General features: G+C 42.1%; 1 protein-coding gene across 1 annotated transcript in view; it reads left to right on the top strand.

The window, feature by feature from the left end:
- Nucleotides 1-530: 530 nt before the first annotated feature.
- pde8a (phosphodiesterase 8A) overlaps nucleotides 531-22,489 on the top strand; it is a 37,321-nt gene continuing 15,362 nt past the window's right edge. The window contains exons 1-2 of the mRNA XM_068739705.1: nucleotides 531-875; nucleotides 18,841-18,897. Coding sequence (XP_068595806.1) covers nucleotides 723-875; nucleotides 18,841-18,897 — 210 coding nt within the window. The 5' untranslated portion in view covers nucleotides 531-722. The remainder of the gene's footprint in view (nucleotides 876-18,840; nucleotides 18,898-22,489) is intronic.

Raw genomic sequence — 22,489 nt, 5'->3', positions numbered from 1 at the left:
GTGCGAATATTCCAGCCTGTTGATGATGAGCTGCTCGGGACTGGAGCAAAGTGTAGTGGGAACCGGTTTATATGGGCCCGGGTCTTGAGCTGAAGTGAGGAACCAGGTTGTTTAAGAGTGAGAGAGAGAAAGAAAAGAAAAGACAAAAAAAAAAAAACATCCTTTTTTTTTGATGGCTCCGGGAGGGGGGTTGGATGACTACACATGAAACCTGGGACGCGCACAAACGGATCAAACTATTTGCATGAAGCCGGCTGCATGGTGCGTTCAGGGCCTACTCGATAGTGGGTGGGGGGGGGGGGGGGGGGAATGGTGATGTGGTACGAAGAAAGCTTAAAGAGGAGCCGGAGTGCGGGATAATATCTTTGGGGAGCTATAAGACATGTCCGGAAAGTAACGGGAACCAAGTTCTCGTGGAGAAGACAGCTGCCCTGATTAAGGACCTCCAATTAACTTCATGTGAAAAAGACGGAGAGGAAATCTGCTTCCTGGTCTGGGGGTGGGGGGGGGGGGGTAGATATATTATTCATGCCTTGTGTCATAGCATTTGGAAAACCGGCTTTGCTGTGGCCGAGATGACACGTATATATTTATTTATCTATATTTAATAAAATAAAAAAAAGAACCCTTAGGAGGAAGAGTGGACTTTAAAGACACAAACAGGGGCAGCCTCCAAGTAAAAGCTCTTGCGCAAAAAGAGAAAGGCTGAAGTGGGTTGAAGCATGGGCTGTGCTTCAAGTATTCATATCTCTGATAGGGTGGTGTACCACAGTGGAAAAGAGTCCGAGGATTCCCACTCACCCCAGCAGACAAATACCACTCAGCATCAAGGAAATCCTGCCTCGGGACTACCCCTAAAACCCCTGAGCTGCAAGGTGAGCCAGCCTACATTCATGTCACAAAATGTGTGTGAGGATGTTTATGTTTGTGTGTGTGTGTGTGTGTGCGTGAGAGAGAGAGAGCTGCAAGAGGCCTCCTCTATAAAGGATGAACTTTTCTGAATGACATGTAGTCATTTCTTCAAAATTTCTCTAATGGCAATATTATAAAAAAAAAAGAGAGAGAAAAATCAGTAAAATATAAACAGAGGAGACGATAAAGTTACAGGCATGGTTTTTTTTGACATCACAACGTTTTTAATTTAGAGGAACTGAGTCACGATACGCACAGAGTGAGAGGTCAAGGGTCACAGGCCTCCACAACAACCGGCCTTATTGTTCTGTTCAGACTCTTGGGAAGGTGTGTCGGTTTTATTTCCCTTAATGTGTACACGATGCGTCCAAACTTTAAAAAAAAAAAAAACAGCTGGAGGGATGAGCGAAACGTCAGCACAAAACACTTCCATCTGTGGCCAAACGTGGTTCCTTTGGCCTCTGGTTCACCTTTCTGAACAGTGTAGCGTTCAAGAAGGACGCCTTATCGCTTATCTTTCTGTTTCCTGGAGAGAAAGACGCGAGTAATTCATTAAAATATCCAACTCTGAAAGTGTGTCCGGTGAAACGGGTTATATGAACGGCCTTAGGTGGCAAACGGGAGTAATTTCAATGTTACATCACTGCATAAATATCAGTCCCATTTGTTTACTGGGCCACAAATAATGACACTAACAGAAGGATAACAAAAATGTGCTGCTCCTGCATAGTCCGGGGACTAAATGGTGTTTTTAATCACAGTGATTCATGCTATTATTTGGTTGCTTATGCACACGAGAGCAACCAACCGCATCGTTCCGATTAAGAGGTAGGTGTGTGATCATTTTGTGCAGAAACAAAGGCCTTAAAAGATCTTTAGTTTTTTACGTGCTGGAGGAAGGCCTTGTCCCTTTGGTAGAAAACTCCGTCATCACTCCGCATTAACAGTTATCCTATTTTCAAATTAAGAGTAATGATTTCGCCTCAAGCAGCGGCACGCTGTTAACAACATCAAAGTAAGGCCGCGCTGCAACGTCCGCCTGCTCTTCTGCAGGCATCTATAAACACTAAAGATCCAGAACACAAAGTGTGATCTCCTGAATTTGGCAGGCCGCGGGTACATCTGTGCGCCGGTTGCCTGTCGGACCGCAGGCTATTTGAGGTCTCTGTCGAGATGAATTTTGTGGCCAAATGTCACAGTGAGAAGTCGGTGTGACAGATGCGCCCCCTCCCCCCACCCCCACCCCCGCGTCACGACTTCCATTGCCTTTGATTGAATTAGTCCCTGGATCGAGTTACGATGATGGTATACAAATCTCCTTCTGAAGGAAATGGTTAATCCCTGTTCTTTGAGGTGTCATCATCCTCTGACGTTGTCCCCGATCAGCAGCTGGATTCAGTTTTACTGCAACGTGTGGAAAAGTAAATGCTAGTTGCTCACCAAAAACAAATGCATACATCAGCTTGCAGCGATGCATTCAGGGATCGGTGACGATTATCGTTCCTGCCGTGGGTGTTTCCCCCCCCGCCCATTTCTATCGTAAAATCAAGCAAGGGTTAGAAGTGCACTGCATCTTTGCTAATCTTTCTTTTCTCTTGGAGAGAGAGCGAGGAGAAGAGCATGTGCAGATGTGTACAGTGTGAGAATGATTCAATAAAAGTTTTGGATGTGAGCCTTTGTCAAGGGTACGTTACCATCTGGGCTGCTCTGGCAATGATAAGGCTCAAGTACAAGGTCCTGTAAGAGTGGGTATATATTTTTTTGACTGTGTGTGTGTGTGTGTGTATGTGTGTGTGTGTGTGTGTAGGACCAAACAGACAGAGAAATAGCTCAGCCAAACACAACACCATTTATCTGGCCTTGGCTTTTCCCAGTCTGATTGCCTCCACTCAAGGAAATCAAGTAGCTCTGAACAGCGAATGTAGTCGTGGCTTAGCCGTCGCCTCCGACTATAAATGGAAAAGAGCAATAAAAGGTGTTAAGCTTTCAAGTACGTGGAGAGTAAAACCGTCGCTTGCTGCGTGATTCCATCCCATGCATACATTAACGTAAGGGGTGGACTCACTTCCCCCATCAAAGCCCTCCCTCCCCAGGTGTGACACGGCACACACAAGGTTGCTCTTCTACGCTGCAGCCTCCGTTTGGAAACACCCAAGTGTTGCGAGCTGACAGAGCAGAACGTAAAAAGTCTCTGAACCACAGAACTCGCATGATCCATCTTCATTTTGCTGGAGTGTGTTGTAAGATAAGATACACTGCTGACCTGGGCCGCCTCTCCCCGGTTTTCACGCCCACTGTTTTTGTGTTTGCTGTCTCAACCGTGTGTGTGTGTGTGTTTAGTCTAAGTTGAGCGTTATTGGGTAATTTATTCCAGAGGAGGGCAAAGGCCCGGCATGGTGATGAATTAATCCACTGTGCTTTTTCTGCTCCCTGAGAATAAGGAGACGCTCTTTTCATTTCTCTCACTCTTCCACTTTTTTCGTTTGGCTATCAAGCATCCTGTGATCCTCCTTCGTTTCTGTCATTTTAATGATCTCTGACGCTACTTTCCAAAATATGTTCCAAACACCTCCCCATATAGCTATGTAATTATATTATATTATATATATATATATATGTTAAAGCCATACTGTGGCCACCACATGAATAATTTGCAAATGTGAACACAGTAAGAAATAACACAAAAAGACCAAACATTCACAACTTAGTCATTGTTGTGTGAGTTTGTGTGTGTGTGTGTCACATTGATACAATTAAATAAATACAAATTTCTATTGAAAATATGAAGAAGAAAATTGTGTATTTCCAAATATTAATGGGCACAGTTGTTTGTCATGGTTAATCAAAGGGGAAGCGGTTTGGTCCCACCCAGTGCTGACTCCGTAGATAAGGGCTTTTCTCTTGCTGTATAAAAATGTTTGTTCTTGGATATAACTGTGAATGTGCAACATTAACACAGTTCTCTCTCTGACAGAGACTATGATATGGTTCACACACAGTCTTCCTCTGTGCACCCATAGAAAAGTTAACTCCAATGCTTGTCTGTGTCTCTCAAGGAGGACATGTTTGTACTGTATGTGTAATGGTCCTTTATTGTGGGGCACTAGTGATGGGAGTCTTGCTTCTTTGTTGTCAGTCAGATCCTTTGACTCCCATATGGCTCTTCTTGTAGCTCCACTTCTGACTTTTTCAAACACTTTTGAAATGTTCAGACATATTATCGGTATATGTGCACATATACGAGAAAATATAAAAAATAAGAATAGATTCTGAATTTATGCTTATATTTCCCCCTGAGAGTGAGATGAGAAGAATGATCTGCCGCTTGTCTGTACAGTAAAATGTATGTAAATTCAGTCGTCTACTATTTTGAGTAGTTTAGTGTTATAACCTGAAACAGGAAGGAACAGCTTGCCTGGTTCTGTCCTGCTAATAATATAATAATAATAATAATAATAATATTAATATTTGGCGAGGAAATGAATAAAAAACAATTCTCAAAATGTCCAACTTCTCATTAGCAATGAAAGCTTTTTTTTTGCAGTAAATGTGGGTTTATTCTCAGTGAGCCAACGTGGTGTTTGGGAACATTTGATCAGTAAATGAAATTAAGCTGTTTGCCATTTTTGCTTTTAATTACTAAAATGTACAGTCCAATGTCTAAATTTGCTTCCGCATAATAAAAAAAAATATCTATTTTTATTTAACCCTTTCACGCATAAATTATTACGGTACCCTCAGCCAGGATTTTTTTTTCCAGTTTATTTACTCTCTTTTAGGCATAGAAAATAAGTGTGAAATTTTGTTTTGATGAATTACAGATGAAGAATTTTCATGAACTGCTGCAGTAATAGACTAATGATAACCTATGATTTGTAATAGAAATATAGCCAGTGAAGCATGATGTTCATTTCACAATTTCCACTGTATGTAATATAAATACAGTAATACCTTGACATGTGAGTGTAATTTGTTCCTGGACTGAGCTCGTAACTTAAATCACTTGTATGTCAAATACATTTTTCCCATATAAAATCACTGTAGAAAACGAATCCGTTCTGGCCATCTAAAAATACTCAAATCAACGTTAATTACAATGGAAAAAACATAATTAATTGCTATATAGATAGACACACAATGATATAATAAATAATCTAGATGTGTTTTTATTATGAGTTTTACCTCGAGACGGTAGCGCTAACAGCGGTGTGCTGAGCGCATGGGGGGCACATACACACTTCATTCCGTAATTGTTCCTTACACGTACACTTACGTACAGGTAATACATTTTTGAGTCTTAACAAATAAGGCCACATCTAAAGCTTCTTCTGCTCCCCCCTCCAGGTTCAGAATTTGGTATCATTAGATCAGCATGTGATCATGAGATTATGGAAATAGTATGCCTCTCAAGACAGGGGGGGCTATAAGTGTTTACTCTGTAGCAGCGCTATCTGTTCTTTTTCAGAAGCTCACAGGAATGTCAATGTGAGTGGGCCCGGGTCCGCTGGTGGCCGCTTTAAGCTCATCCTTCATTCGTCCCTCCCAGTTTCCGTATGGGGGGGGGGGTGGATGTTTAAAAAAAAAGAAGTACCCGGAAATAGTGATCGATTCGGAATCGTAACTTTTTTTTCCTAATGTCTTGGCTTTTCAAGCTGAGATCTTTTGCAGGGGTCCCTTGTGTATTTCAGACTGACTGGACTGGAGAACACCAGCAGGAGGACGAGTGCAGATGCAGCCAGCAGCAGCAGCAGCAGCAGCAGTGTGTGTTTTATAGATCACGTTTATGACAAAGGCACTCTAGGATTGATGCTCCTGAAGTTTTCTGTAGTTTGTCGACTGTTGTATTATCTTTAAAACATAGAGACCATTACTATTAAAGCCACATGGTGACCGGTCAAGAAATAATTTGCTCAGAATGGGTGAGTGTTACAAGTTTCACTTCCATCCATCCATCCATTTTCTTCTGCTGTGCGGGTCACAGGATTTGCTGGAGCCTATCCCAGTTTGCTATGGGCGAGAGGCAGGGTACACCCCGAATGCATCGCCAGCGCTTCGCGGGGCCGCACAGAGACAGGCAACCAGTCACGCACACACTCGCACACTACGGACAATTCGGGGTACCCAATTGCCCTGCATTGCATGTTTTAGAAAATGGGAGGAAACCAGAGAAAACCCACTTGCTGTGAGGCGACAGCGCTAACCACTCTGCCACCGTGTCGCCCTAGGTTATGGGAATCTAAAAATAGTAGCTTAGTACAATCAAGAAGTAGTCTTTAAATGTTTTCATGTGATAGTGTCACATAAAAAGACGTCTCCAATCATAGAGGGGGGACAAAAAAAGCCATCTGAAAGGTGGAGAGGCTCGGTGAGCATGAGGGTGAATTTGTAGGCATTATATTTCGTAGTTAAAAAGAATTCTGTGCGTTTACTAAAGAGTCATGCACAGAACAGACAAAAGGCAGCTCAAGGAATAGTCTGTCCAACCTTTTGGGGGGGGGGGGGGGGGCTCACACCTGTGATGCTTACTAACTATTACAAGATGCTCATGTTCGTGCAAAGGAAGTGTGACAAACTGTGGTTCAGCAACCGGTTACATGCCTGACTATTTCTTGGCAAAGAACAGCTTCTTCCACTGCATCCATTAAAGCTCCTATCATTTATACTTTTTTTTGTACAGACTGAAAGGACAAGATCAGTGTGTCGGTTTGTGAGCACTAAAGTTGCTTGATTGATTTGTGTTTTTTCTTTTTTTTACCTTTGGACAGAACTAAGCCCTCTGGCCCCAGTCTTTACGCCAAGCTTAGCAGCATCTGGTTGTAACTTCATCCGTACCTTGAAAAATGTATCTGGTGGACAACATGGCCCAAAGAATCTCATGCATGCGTTTGTCTCTTATATTCCATATTTCCCATTGTCTTGAATGTCATTGATTTACCGGTATTTGTTTATCTTCTCTTTAACCTTTAGAACACTCAAAGACATAGCTAACAATGTTATAATGTCTGACTTTTGCTCTAAAGATACAGTATACCATATCCTCAGTTGATGTATCCCTTCCAGTGTTATGAGGCAGAGCGCAGATGGTGCATATTGTCATGTGTAGTACGAGGTGTTTGTTTGCAAGGACATTTTGGGGTCAGTACAACAATTCAGTCCAAAGCGCAGCTGACATTTTGGCCTTTAACTAAATAATAAGTAGGTTACGCTAATCTGTGCACTGTTTTCTATCAGTTTTTCTGAATTTTGGTAAATATGGTTTTTGCTCATGCTGCACCGTGTTTAAAAATAATACTGCTGAAATATTTGCAGCAAAGCTGTGTTTTTTTTATTACCAGTCATTGAGCCATGCCAGGCAAAAAACAGGAAGTAAGGCTGTCTGCATTGCTCTCTTGACTTGTAAGATTTTAACACAGTGAGGCACTCACCATTGAGCACACTGCAGAGAAACTTGAATGATGTCGATAATGATGAATTTGCTGTGCAATAATGATGACAATGAAGGTGATGATGATGTTTACTGCACAGCCAATGAGAGCTTTACAGTTCTTCTGACAGCTCTTTGTGTTTTGTGAACACAGATCTCGTACAGTACCGTACGTTGCAATACTGTATATGTGTTGTAATATGTTTTAATTTATTAATTTTTTTACTGTTTTATTTTACTTACTTTATCAATAAAATAATGAAAATAATGGTAATAACAAAAATTTATGCCACAGAATCCCGTGATATAGCGGAAAATCCGCAATACATAAATACATAAATACATATGCTCGGCAAGAAAAGCCGCGATAGTGAAGCCGCGGAAAGTGAACCGCAATACAGCGAGAGACGGCTGTACATGAAAAGAACCATCTTTATTATCAGCTAAGGCAATGTTTTCACCCATGTGTGACTGATGTGTTTGGTATTTACCTTGTTCCTTTGTTTTTTGTCAGAAGGATTATGCAAAAAGTATTAGAATTAGAAATATTTTCATGTAACTTGGTAGAAAGATTACCTCAAATTTGTAATTTACCTTTGAAGGATGTTTTGCCATTTTTTTCATAACCAATTATTTCCAACGCTACACTGCGCCATTGCACAAAAGTAATTGTATTGAAAGTACTTTTTATTGTCTGCTTTTGTGCCTGTAGTTACTTTGATAAAATCACAAGGGCATCAGTTGAAGATACAGCACATGTGGAGTAACGATAGGAGGCCAGTAAAAAACATGGCTAAATATTGTCAAATTGATAGTTTAAACATAGCATCCAAAGAATCTCTCATTGATTCTACCTGCTGCACCTGCCTGATAGCATTCCTTCCACATTATCTGGCTTAACTATGCTCAGTGAAACTAGGAGGGCTGCTGGTAGCTGTCAGAAATATTATTTTATGATGCATAACACAAGTATTGTGTTAGTCAAGCAAGAGCATTACGTGTTTGTGTAGTCATTTCTGCTCATATTAGTCATCCATTCTAAATAATCTGTGAGAAGTCAACATGAGTTGTTAAACAAAATAATGCCGTTTTTTTTTTTACTGAATCCACATTGCGTGCTTTCATAAATGTATCGCATTGCTGTCATATGAGAGCTGCAGGAAAATAGAAACTTATTGATATGAACTAATTTCCAGAAAACAGGTTTCCTCACAACCTGTCTTATTCATGCTCCTCTTAAAGCAGGCAAGAATGTAATTATTTACCCCCTCAAAATTTTAAACAGTGGGAATTTAATCTGAAATACAGTATTTTAAATCAGGAAGAAAAATAAACTGTCCTTCTCAGAGCTTGGTCTTCAGGTGATTATAATGAATTCTGCTCTCAGAGTTTGTCTGTCTGTGTGTGCCAATCCTGATGCTTCATTGATCCCTCGTGCAGTGGTGACATCAGCGCTCCTGTTTCAGCAGGTGATGATGATGATGATGATGATGATGATGATGAAGGGGAGGGCAGAGCCTGGTTATTATCTAATGCTCACATAGCCATCTGAAGAGTCCCAGAGAACTGCTTCTGATATTTTCAAAAACATCTTAAGCTGTTGGCGAGAGGTGGAGCCACGCAGAGCTGCACGTGTGTCAGTGCGGCTGCTGTTTAGCCCTATTGCTAATGCTGATCCGCCGGACTGGTTGCGCAAGCAAGAGTGGAAAGTTTGGTATGGCTCTGGTGAAAAAGTGACTCTTATACAGGACAGGAGAGACATTGTTCTTTTGTAGCTTGCTGTTTACACACTCCTTGTCATCATGCGCTGTATTTGATTGGAATGAGGAGTGGCTGCCCGCAATGGAAGTATTCCTTTTACAGTGACTGATCACCATGGTGCTACTGAACCAAGCAATAATTAACCCACTTACTCCTCCTCAAGCTCTTCTTAGTTTGTTCTTTTGCTTTGTTGGCCTTTGACCCATACCTGGAATGAGCTAAGAAGGGAAAGTAGAGTGATGACATGTGCCTGGTCAGCAGAGCCTCCGGGGTTCACAGTGCAGATGACAGCGATGGCTTTAAATAAATAAAATACTAGCAAAAGATGATTAGGAAAGAAGTTTGATTCTCCTTTTACAGAAGCATGCAGAGGGTGGGGGTTTGTCATCTTGTGCAAATGTAGATATCATGGGAGATATTACTACATGGACTAGGGAGGGACCATGGAGTATTGTTTGTGATGGGGAGGTGGGAATAAAAACAGGAACAGCCGGATATGTAGATCTATTTCATTATGCTGGTGTGAAAGGGAGGCTGCTGGGGGTAGAGGAGCAGCAGAAGGTATTAGGAAGGGGTTGCCCCAGAGCCCTGGGTGTTTTAGGATTCAGGGGGATTTTCGAGGTAATCTGGATAAGGACAGAAATAACACTGGAGAAAGCTTCTCCTGGATCTGTCCTCCGTGTTTAATTAATGTGCTCACGCTGGTGCTAGATGGAGGAGGAGATCATCTAGATTTAGCAGTTGGGGCAATCCATTGACCCCCCCTTGAGAAAGAGGGCCTCCATGTATCCACTCATTTTGTTACTGGGGCCCCTTCCTCACAGTTTGAAACCTAAATATCTGTAGTTTGGACACCTCCTGAATCTTCCTGGGAAGGAAAATGAAAAACAAGGTATAGATGGGCTGCTTTGGCTGAGCTTCCCGACGCCTGGGGATGGGCTGAATCAAGTGGGGGGGGTTATGTGAGGATATCTCGCCCTCTGCTGCTTTCATTTTGATCAGATTAAAGTGGCGCTCTGCGTAGTCCGTGGATTTACATCACCCGGCCCAGGAGCTCTGGGGCTGTGGTCAGAGGCTTGGTTCTGCTCATTTGACTGTCGGCTCCTCAATCCTCCAGTAGTTAGTTTGGTCAGGTTCACATTAGAAGCACAGTTTGAACACGATTCAGCTACAATATTCATAAATCATTTTGACCTGAGGAAGGGTGGGGGGAGGGGAAATTCATCGAGCAGAAGCTACTTTAGAGAAATACAACCACAGGAGATGAAAATCAAGGGCGTGATTCCAGTAAGATTTGGTACTTTGAATTGAAAACATCCAAGGCTCAGTTTGGCTGTTGGCTTGTTCGCAGCAATGTAGCAAATGGCCTCATGTATTTATGTCCATGCTTAATGAGCACACCTCCATGTCCTGCTTTGCTTCTCATGTCCCTGGAGGACAGTGTTTGAGGGCTCTGAGCGCAGTGCCGAACCCTCGTCACTCGGCCTGTCGTCACGAAAGGCTCCACTGCCAGGCCTCAGCTCCTCTCCTCGGCGCAGTGACGCACGGAGCTTATACACACTCTTCCCACTATGGGCATACACACACACAGGCCCGGGCAGCACCACCAGCTGAGGGCATGCAGCGCACGCTCTGAAATCACACACATCTAAAAGAATATACACACACGGTGGGAGCTGAATGAATGCTGCATCCTGAGAGTAAAAGAAGGAAGATTACATCAGAGCAGTAACTTGTTTCTGAAGTTCTTTTTGGGGGGGAGGGGGGTACATGTAAGGCCTTCGGGTTGGGGAATGCACAGCGAGAAACAAGGACAGATCACCAAGGATGAAGTAGCCTATCCCTTTTCTGCAAACTCTGTATTTTTAAACCGCAGACGTCATCCAGGGGCATTTGGGACTGAATTCCAGGACAAGTTCAGTCTCCTGTGACTAACTCGGTATCTTCCCTCAGTGTGTGCATGCGCATTCCCCTTATGCTTGAATTTCTGCACTATCTGGTGAGGTAGGAGAGATGTCACTGCAGACAGAATAAAGGTCAGGGCGTACTCTGAAAGCTCTGCTCTGAAAACAAAGATGAGCGTTTGTGGGGACTTTTGTCCGTGACTGATTAGGAATCGCTTCTTTGCATGTTGACCAGTAGCTTCTCTCTTTAGTATGTGTCAGAATCTTTGGGAGTGTTCTTGGGTTAAGCTTGTTTTTCATTCATTTTTATTTTTTAGCGTTGTGTTGAACTGCTTGTACGATTTCTATTTTACCTCGCGGTGTGATTTATGACAGTTGGCAGCTCACATGTGTAACCACCAAACTACCAGAACCATTAAGTTAAACTTACTGTTGCTGTTACTTTGCATACCAGAGCTAGAAAAAGAAAAGAGAGAGAGAGAGAGAGAGAGCAGCCACTGGCTTCATGAGATAGCACTACACAAAGACCAAAATGCATTCAGTCACTCTGTCAAACTGTCAAGCTTGTGATATGATATGAAGTCACAGCCTGGTAGATGTGTTTGTGTAGACTTGGCAGAAATAGAAACCCTCTGAAGTTTACTGAGCAAAGAGGTGCATAAATGCTATTCCTATTCCATTGTTGTGCTAACTTAACCATCTGTGCAGCGTTGATTTGTAGGCCTTCTAGCAGTAATATCTTGAGTGAAATGTATTCCTGGACCAAGCTCGTAACTCGAGTCACTCGTATGTCCAATCAATTTTTCCCTTCTAAAATAACTGTCCACGCGCATAACTCAAAAACTAGTAACCCAATCGACTTGAACTTTTTAGACAAGCAAGGTTCTGTCCGTGGCTCGGTCCTCCCCGAGAATGGTGTTGATCCGGATCTGGATCCAGATTCTAGAATTTTTTTAAGGTTTCTTTAACATTGCGAGAACTGTCTCACAAGATCGAACAGTCTATTGGAGGCGAGGGTCTGCAATCTCTGATTGTTAGAAGTTACAATAGTGGTCTCAACGTCTAGACTATCGATCACTGACTATGAGTGATTACTACAGAACCTGTGTGCAGATGTGATGAGCAAGTAATATAAAATCCCTGCTCAGGAATCACAAAAAGCCCCCCCAACACATTCAGCTCTGAGACCGTGCGTATTATTATCGTCTCTTTGTCACGGTATCATCATTTGCTTTGCACTTGGCCCAGAACCAAAGGGAGGTGTAAGGAGTAAGAAATAATGGAACGTCTGACTAGCGCGGGCTTTAACACAACACATTTTGTATTGGAGAAGGTGTTTACAAAATGACTCACTTTGTGTTTTAGAATCAGTTGTGATTTGTGTGGAGGCAGAGTGGGCTTGGCGTAGTGGTTCTGGGTTCAAATCCACCTGAGGTCTTGTGTCTGTGGATTGCCTGCATCTTCTCCGTTTTTACACCGCCAAAACATGCAGCACAGGTAAGCTGGGAATTTGCCAGTAGGTGTGAATGTTGGGATAGCCCCCCGCCACCCTACAGCACTTTCCTGCTGCCTTGCTGGCCTGTCTCTTTGTGTGCAGGCATCAGTTCTGTGCTGTTATAACCTCTGCTGGTTGAGCACCAACCTTCCATTCCGTATGCAGAACGGCGAAGTGCAGTAAAGGTGCGGCAGTCCGGCCCTGAAGAGGCTTCCTGAAACCTTCTGTCCTCATGTACTTTGTGATTTTAAAGTCCATTCATTGCAACTCAGTTGGCTCAGCAACTTGAGGGGGGAAAACGGCTTCAGTGCAGATCTATGGTCAGTGCATGTGAGTGAAACATGAAAGTGAATTATTCTCTTTGAGGCAACGCACACAGCATGGGCAGTTAGCACCAGAGTGGCTCAGCGTTGGGGCGAGGCCGAGGTGTCTCTCAGTGGCATTTAGCTCACTTAGCTCAGCGCGTGTGAGAGTTAGGTGGTCTGGCTGTCTGTCTGGGACACAGTGTGCATCCACACCTGTGGCTGGGACAGATCTCCTTAATCAGACCTAATGAAGGACATTGATTCATCTCCATTTGATTCACACTTTTAAGACGGGGACATGAGCGAGACAGCCCGTCATTAGTAGTGGGACCAACGCGTTTGACTACTTTTATGGAAAAATGCTGATCCTGTTGAATGCTGCTGCAGGGTCATTGGTTCGGTATATAATATTCTACTCAGCCGCATGGAGAGGTTTTAAAGAGACACAAAGCGACGTTTGGGAGCTGAAGAAGGAGTGGGAAGCATTGTTGACGTAAAGGGACCTGGAGATCGATTGTGAGCGTGGCAGCCGTCCACGTTTTCCCAAGGAACGCAAGCAGGACAGGCATCCCAAGATTCCCTGCATCCTGGTCCCAGCTCTGGGCTGGAGGAAGCTGTTTACTCTTTCTATCTCTCACTGCTGACGTCGGCCCACCGAACAATGTCATCCAATTTCCTGTTTTTCACTTTAGTGGAAAGCCTCTCTCCCAGTGTGTATAGTGTGGTGTGTGTGTGTGTGTGTGAGAGACAAAAAAAACCTGTTGGGCTGAAGGAGGAGAGGAGGAGGAGGAGCAGAAGGAGATCCATAGGGCCAGATACACTGCAGGCAGGATATAGGGTCAGAGGAGACTCTGCTATGTAAATATATTGGGTGCCTTGAATAAGAGGAACAAGAGCAAACAACCTGAGATGGCTGGAGACACCTCGCCGCTGTGGAGCGGTCCAAGTGGCCTGAACAAGGAGGAAAGGTCTAATATCACATGATTTACTACTTGGTTATTTTAATAAATCACACACAAGATTTAGATTTTTTTTTTTTTTTAATCATGCCAGCGCCAACCAAACCTTAAACATAAATTACCCATTATTATCGTGGTTCTTCTCAAGTGGCTCTGAGAGGCTGACATCTCGTCTGGAGCTCCTCTCATAAACTCTTCACAGGAGCTTCATCACACTTTAGCCACACACTAGCCAGCTGTGCGGTGCTTTGCTTCATAGTCTACACACAGTGCACTAAATCCACATGGTCTGAAGGTTGGCTAAGATAACAGTCGAGATCAATTTCAAATGAGTTCATCCTTTCAGATGTGATCATACACAGTACTTAAGTACTCTCTTCTAGAGGATATGTTGTTTGTTGAAGCATTTGTTGTACCGTTTTCTGTGGGTGCCAGGGGTTATGTAATCTGATACATTTAGATAACTGGATATACAAGGTCTTTTCTTTTGTTTGTTTGCTTATTTTTTTTCATTTGGGCCATTGTTGCCTTCATACTGGGCTATCTTCAGTCGGTCATTGAGACTGATGCACATTTATTTTCTGTCAATTTGGGCGGTGAACTGACTTTGATTCCTTGCATTGCACTGCGAGCACTGTCATCACCTCAGTAGTCTGTATCAGCAGATGCTCTGAGTTTTTTTTAGGAGAGCGGTTTGATCGTTGCTCTCCGGACATAGTTTTGGTGGATCCTGCTGCTGGAACAGGAGCCGAGACCTCCTGGAGGGGGGGGACTGTTGCACATTAAGATCGTACGTCTTTTCTTGCAGGACACTTGCTCTTCTCCATCAAATGAGCTTTAAATAAGTTCTGATTTAAAGCTCTCAGCTTGATTCCATTTTCCCCCAGATGTGGTGTTCTACAGGAATCCCAGTAAAGAGCAGGGAGACCTGCAAACTGCGGACTTATTGAGAATGTTCTGATTAATTCATGTCAATAAATACCACTTTGTCCGGGATTTTTCTTTCAGACGTAATATTTCTAAATGCAGTACTATATATTTCTGCATAGTAAAATATGACAAGGTAATTGTTTTTCACATACTATAAATACATATATGCACATAAAATGAATCCATCCAGATCCAAAAACTGAAAATTTTTGAAGGTTGGTTTTATTGCAAGACTGTTGCAGCAGTTTTAGCTTGATGATCTATAAACTGCAAGTTAAGTGTATTTAAACATGCACAGAGGAATGATGAGGTCAGGAGGTCATTTTTGTCCCAGAAATTTGAAAAAGATAATTTATTCTGGAAACTGGTAATGAGAGAATGAGTCTGACTTTTTGGCTGTGGCTTGTAAAAACAAACATTAATAGTCGGGCCCCTCCTCCCTAGCTCAAGCGCCCTCCCCTGACTGGAACTGCCTAGAATACCACCTGCAACCGTCACACCCTGTGTGCTGTTATTGGCCGAGAGCTTCACACCCACCGCCCACAGTTTGATCCTGATCAGAATAATGGGATACAAGCAGAAAAAGTAAACAAATGTATACAAAACTACAAGTAAACACGTTAAAGCAATAAACTTTAAATAAACAAATGAAACATTTATAGCATTACATCATAACATTTTGATGCTGTGTGATTCCACTCAAAATGAAAGGGATTCTGTCACGTCACCCGGTTTGACCAAAAAATAAATAAAAAAATGCAACTCCAAAAAAACTCCAAGGACCAGAATGCACCACATTTGCATCAGCCTTCTGTTGTAAAGAGACAGCTCTTGTCTACACTGTGCTTTCTCTACTCAACAAACTTGTCATCTGATTAACAAGTTCCCCGGGGTGACTGTTACAACACAGCGCGTCTAGCCCGAGGGAGGGAGGGACGCGGATTACGTAGGCCTCCTCGCCGTACTCCTGCCTGCCTGGCCAACATGCTCGCTCACTTCCACTGCTTTGTTTGTCTCTGGGTGACTGCCAGCATGGTGTTTGCTGGATGCAAACGCTTGACTGAGTGATTCATTGCAGTGTGTGTGTGTGTGTGCGTGGCATGCTGGCTATTCAAGTTGCACAGCCTTAGCTTTGCAGTTGTATTGGTTGTGTCAGTGTCAGTTAGAGAGGGAATTCTCTCTGAATTCAGTGCTGCGCACCACTCTTGTACCTTAGCCCAGAGGGGTCCAAACCGGAGGGCCGAGACACTCCAGGTTTTCTTTCCAACCATCTCTCCAGCAGCCGATCTCACTAATGAACTCCTCCTATCAAATTGAAGGAGTCGTTGATAATTAAAATCACTTGCTTTAGCTAGTTGGAGGCGCCGTGACCAAATCCATATGCGAGAAACCCTGATCTCAACAAGTTCACCCGACAACACAGTGACAATAGTAGCAGGATTTGTGCGTGTGCTGCATTTCGGTACGACATTTACCCTGCAGTAGGAATAATGTTTTGTTTTACCTTAAATGATTGGCTGGTTTGAATCTAAATTCAAAATGTATAAAGGCTAAAGCTTAAGAGCTGCATTTTTGTTCTGACACATCTGAGTAATTGAAACAGGAATACTGGGTCCTGTTTGGAAAGGCACGAGATGCCGTGCTCTTTGTACACACATACATACACATGCATATTGTCTCTCTCCAGTGCACGTGAGCTCATCATGCAACCAGGTCCTGGTGTCTGAAAGATCGGATGATCAGAGCATCAGCCATCCTGTTCATGCCGTCGGACTACTCGCTGTCTGTGTGGCGACGACAACAAACGGCCCAGTGTCACGATGACGTCAATTGGACTGCAGCCAATCAGCTCCCACCCCCACCCTCCCCTTCACAATTTAGCAAGAAGTGATTTACTACTAACCGTCATGCTCTAAGATTCCACTCAGTATTCCTCCTCACATGTGCAGATTGTTTACGGAGGGGAGGAATTCTAGAGAGGGATGGTTGTCCGCAAGGGGGTCCCGTCTCCATGGTTACTAACCCCTGAGCTTGGTTCCATTCAGCAGGAAGGAAGCTAAATTATTTGCAGACAGAAAAGACTGAGCTTATGTTGGGAAAGAGTAATGTGATGAAACCTGTGTGTGTGGGCTCTGTCCTTTTACACAACTCGACCACACAGTTCAGTTTGACATCGGATGAGCAGCCTCAGCCGTCGCTGCTATCCAGGTGAAAGTAATGGTACAAAACAAATGAAAACTCAGTGTTCTGAAAGTACAATAATTCAGTGAAAATTTAATAAATAAAATAAGAATTTCTAATTGGGAAAAGTGAGTGAGTATATAGAGGCTCCATTATTATGAGTGACTTTACAGAGGCACTGTCCAGAATCCCCAATCTATGTTGAGTTGGTGTCAATAAGCAGGTTCTACATCCAGTGATGTGTGATGGATTCACATCCTTTTATTTAATAAGTACCAAATGTACTTGATGCAGAAACTGTATAAAAGTGTGTATGATTGACAAAAAGACTTTGTGATATCTCCTGGACGTTTGTTGATGGCAATAATAAGGCAATATATTTAATCTTTCTGAATGTGTTATATAGAAATGTAAAACTCTTCTGATATACTACATTTACATGTTAATATAATTTTAATTGTTACCTGGTGACGATTTTAGTCGAAACAGCACGTGTGAAGAACTATGCATTATTCATTTGATTCAGACTGAAGTATTCAGTTAAGGACATTTCTCTTGCGGTGTACTTCGTCACAGCATTTGTCATGTCCTGCCATCTGCTGCTTTTCTGGGACAGCTGACTCCTCTAACTTTTCATATTCTTCGTACTCTGAGTGGTGGTTTGTTCTTTTAACTGCAAACCCTTCTGTTGAGCAACTTTCTACTTCATAAAATCCGACCACCGCCATAGAAATGAGGACGATCCACATATTGCTGCTAAGTCAAACGAAGTAGATGCAGAGGCTTTTTTATTTTTATTTGTTATGCTTTGCATAAGTTAATCCTGCTAGGCTGCAAGAGCTGATGAATGCAGGGAATTACTTTGTGTTTTTGATTGGTTGCAAAAAGTGAATGTCAGCTCTGACATTATTTAAATGTCATCGTAGACCATCACACACCCCTCCTTCTGATGCAGTCAAATTATCGTTGATCTTTGTATTGCTATTTATTACTCTCCGCCAGGCAAGGAGGCGTTTGTCTGTTTGTCATTTGTTAGCAGGGTTAGGGAAAAACTGCTGAATGGATCTTGATGTTAAAAAAAAATAAAGCTGGGGGTTGGTGTAACTCAGATTCCATTACATTTTGAAAGTTATCCGGATACCCATTTGGATCAAAATAAAACATTTGCATTTTTCTATTTACTTATAATGGAGGCTTTTTAAAAAAAATCTTGTAAAATATGCATTCAATTCACTCCCCAAAAATCACAGTCCGATATGAACTATCATGGAAAATGTCTTCTGGATCTGATCCAGAATGAGGTCAGGAAAAAATATTACATTTTAACATTAAAACCCATTTATGGATTCAAAAATGAGTTAAAAATACACATCAACTCTGATTCACTTTTACTTTTCATGGTTGGTGTATAAAGATACCAATAACACTCTAGAACCTTTTGATGATGATCCAGATCACCATGTGGACGGTGTAAATCCAATTATGAGCTACTCGGCGGATGTCTAGGTGCTCTGATTGCTTTACTGCAATGTTTGATGATGATCACTGTAATTATTAAAGATGCTTTAGAATAAATTTGTACAATCCAAATTGTACTCTGTAGGTGTAATGCACAAAATCTAATGAAGTAAAACATCTTTGAAAATGGAAGAATCCTTGAGCCCTCATCTGAATGCTTGTATTTTCTGTAATATTTCTTTTTTTTTTTTTACTAATGGTCATCTAAATATTTGGTCACCTTCTACAAATATTAGTAATTCAATACTTGTATGCACTTTGGATTTTATTAAAGTCAGGGGGAAAGAAACTCTAGGTGATTTTTTTCTATTATCATGGGCCTCTAACCAAAGATGAAAGAAACAACAAATAAGCTGACGTACAGATTTGTGGTAACTGAAGCTGAATATGACATTATGACATCATGAAATGGTTTTATTCTAATCCTTGTATTCTTCTTGTTATTTTTCAGACCACATTAACAGAGGTGCAATTTGGACCAATGAAGTTAATCAAAGACCCACTTCAGGTATCGTAAAACAACAAACACCGGTTTGTGCTCATGTGTTTGAGTGCATTAAGGAACAACAGACACGCTCCAGGGAAATGTTCATGTCCATATCACTCAGAGGCCTTTAGCTGAGCTCTGGAGCTACACTTGCTGTGACTGTCAATATTTGCGAGCATTTTTTAAAGCCTTAGTACTTTAAAATGTCGCAAATGTTTGTTTACAGTTAACATTGTCGAACGTTCGATGGCTCGTTTATACAGTTTGGTAATGTACAGCAAAAGAGTCAATAGAAGAAGAAAAAACATTCTGGTTATGTTCAGCTCTTGGGTATCAAGTAAAAAACATGTTTGAATTTAAATGAAACCAGAATAACTGAATAAACTTAGTGTAAAAATAACGACATGAAAACAGCGAGAGTCGAAGAAAGACAACGAGTTCGGCGGCTTTAATGTCTGATGCGCCTCAGTGTGACCGCAGTAGGAAAACGAGGTACAGAGATATCCCCTTCCTGTTTTTGTCACTCACAGCTGATCCCGTCATGCCCTTCTCCTCTCTGCTCCTCCTCTTTTCTCCAGGCTCACAGGATCTGGCCGGGCCCCTCTGTTCTCGACAACGATGTTTTCTAGACAGAGTGATCAGACTCTGCCAAAATCCCCCCCCCCCCCCCCAACACATACACATATTCTGCTGTCTGCGTCTCTCTGCTCCTCTCTGTGTTTTTTATGGAGCATAAGCATTGTATCCTCACTTTAAAGCAGTTTTTCTTGAATGTAATTTGGAAGACTTTTTTTGGCTGTTATGACTGGGTGTGTTATTAGTGAGAAAGGCGTATCTGTCTAGTCTGAGAACAGGCATGTGAAAAGACCTTATCTTTCCCCATTCCTCCTCCTCCTCCTCCTCCTGTTGACTTTCTCCCAACATCCCAATGTGGAATTCTGATCTAATTCCCTGTGCGTACCGAACATAGCTTTAGGACTCAGTGGTGATGTATTTATGACCTGGACACTTATTGCCGCCTGTAGAGAAAATCCTCATATGTAGGGTATGGTTGCATTAGCATTTAGCAGCACCCCTCTCACGTCTCCGAGGCTTTCTCCTTCAGCTCAAAGCTGCAGTTTGGTCCTTAAATGAAGATAATCGGCAGAAAGAATCAAAAGGACATCTGCACAAAACAAGTCATTCTCGACCCATCATTGCATGGAGCACAGTAACTCTAGCTAAAGGTCTCTGCCCTAACTCCATTTTACAGGTGTGATGCAAATTTTAAGCTGCAGAACAAACTTTCCCTTCTTTGCATTCGTTCTGCTCCCTGCCGAGCTGGATGATGACGTCTGTTTGAGAGAGTGACTCATGAGTCGGCTCTTCGTGCAGCACTGCTCATGGAGGCAGGCCTAAATCTCTGGTCCCCGTATTTACGCAAGTAAGGGTTACAAGAAAGTACGCTGGCGGAGGGAGAGCATGCTCTCAGTGGACAGTAGGAGAATCACTAGCTGCTACAGCCTTGGCAAACGGGTGGGAGGGGTTGCAGCCTGTCAAGGCCACCTCCACTAATTGAGTCATAGATCATGGCAGCGGACAATAAAATCTGTGACGCACACGAGTACTAGCTGAGTCTGATCAAGTGGGTCTTGTCCAATAGAGACCTGAGGTCACAGTCAAGCCCACACAGCAGCCTGATTAAGATGACAGGGACACAAATCAGCATGAATGCAGCAATGATTATTTGAGAACTCAGCACTGAAGCATCAAAACCGCATTTTACTGTATCTCTCTCTCGCTGACTGTGTCTGATCGGACCACTGATCAGCTTAAAAGTCGCCTGTGACTGACCAGTGGAGGTGAGAATTCCAGTCAGACTTCAGATTGGTCTCCTGAACAGTTTGATTTCATTTTCAGTTATTAATTATCTTTAAAATGTCTCTCAACATGTGCTGTATGTCATACCGTGCTCATTATCCTTGCAGAAATTGCTGTACATTACTGTAAATGACACTGCAGAAACTCGCCTCCAGCTGCTGAAACACCTATTTTAACCTTTGACTATTATGACTTTGCAAATGACCCAAGTAGGAGCACAGTTATTGCTACATGCAGGGCACAATTTTGTCATCAGCCATTAATCAATGACGGGCAAACATAAGATGGACAGAAGAGACGGAGGCAATAGGCAGAGCAAAGCAGAGTCACAACCTCGCACCAGTGCAAAGCTCCAGCTACCCCAACTGTCAGTTACAATCACAAAGTTAGTAGAATATTAAAATTAGTGTTTGATTCAATTCAGTGGTGTGCATGAATTTCAATCTTTGTTCATCAATTGCACTATAGATTTTGAAAAAGGTGAACATAGTCAACTGTATTTTGCAAATTATTCCTTTTTCATGAACATTGTGTACAACAAATTCTTAACAATCATACTGACAAAATATAACATATGCTTTTTTTTCTTCAAATATGTAACTAAATTCCAGATGACATTTTATTACAGCATATAGAACAGTTTAGAACAAATATATATATATATATATACACAGTATATATGTCAAGTAGCTTAGCCATTTAGAGGAAGCCATCTTTGAATGTTGTAACAAAAATGACAAATCCTACTCATAACTTTAAACCAGAAAATATTATAATTGTAATCATTTCAGAATTCTGACTTAATGCTCAGAATTGATTCATTATCATTTATGCCATGCTGATTTTAAGCCGGGACTCACTTCCATAATGTTTCACACAGTTATTTAATTGAATCCAATTACTGGCTGATGGACTGAAACAGTATTTCACATAAGATAACTCTTTTCGGATGGTGAGCTGGAGTGTGAAAGCTTGAGACTATGTGAGAACAATTGGCCATTATGTCGAAGTTTCTCACCGCTGCTGAGTCAGAATTGCGTCAGAATTACTGAATCCCATTTGTAAATAAGATTCTCATTAATAGCCAGGTTGCATCGGAAGTCATAAACAAGGAAATCTTTTCCTTGTAAGCTTCTGTCCCACGTGGCGTCGACACAGCATCTGCACACCAAGACCAAGAAAAGTGACATCATGCGGGCAGATCAGATTTCAGCTGTGGCCAATGCTGCCTTTAAATACTTTAGGTTCCATATCATTTTGCCATTCCAAACAATACATTGATTGAGCAATTTTGTAGGTAAAATGCTGGAAGTAAAAAGCTTCAGGACTACTAATACAAATATTTTTGCATGTTTTGCAGAAGGTGTGTGTATTTATGTTACCACTGACTAATTTCTAGTATTAAACTTGCACTGGGTGTGTGGCTGATTGTCTGTCTCTGTGTTGCCCTGCGATGGACTGGCAGCTTGTCCAGGGTGTACCCCGTCTCTCGCCCATTGACTGCTGGGCTTGGCCCGCGACCAAGCCCAGCTTGGCAAATGAATAAAAAGGATCTTGCACTGATCTGTAAATGAATCAGTCAGCCAACTGAAATCTTTTGATATTTTACCACTGAAGTTATTAGTCAAATGAGGAATAGTTATTTAATCCTTAATATTGCATTGGTCAGAGCTACAAGATGAGATGACACTTTTCTTTTTGCATATATTTTTAACCAAATTATAAAGTGAGACTATTTGCAAAGGTATAAATT

This window comes from Brachionichthys hirsutus, chromosome 1 (genome assembly GCF_040956055.1).
Source record: "Brachionichthys hirsutus isolate HB-005 chromosome 1, CSIRO-AGI_Bhir_v1, whole genome shotgun sequence".
Classification (NCBI taxonomy): Eukaryota; Metazoa; Chordata; class Actinopteri; order Lophiiformes; family Brachionichthyidae; genus Brachionichthys; species Brachionichthys hirsutus.
This window is presented reverse-complemented; position numbering and strand designations above follow the sequence as displayed.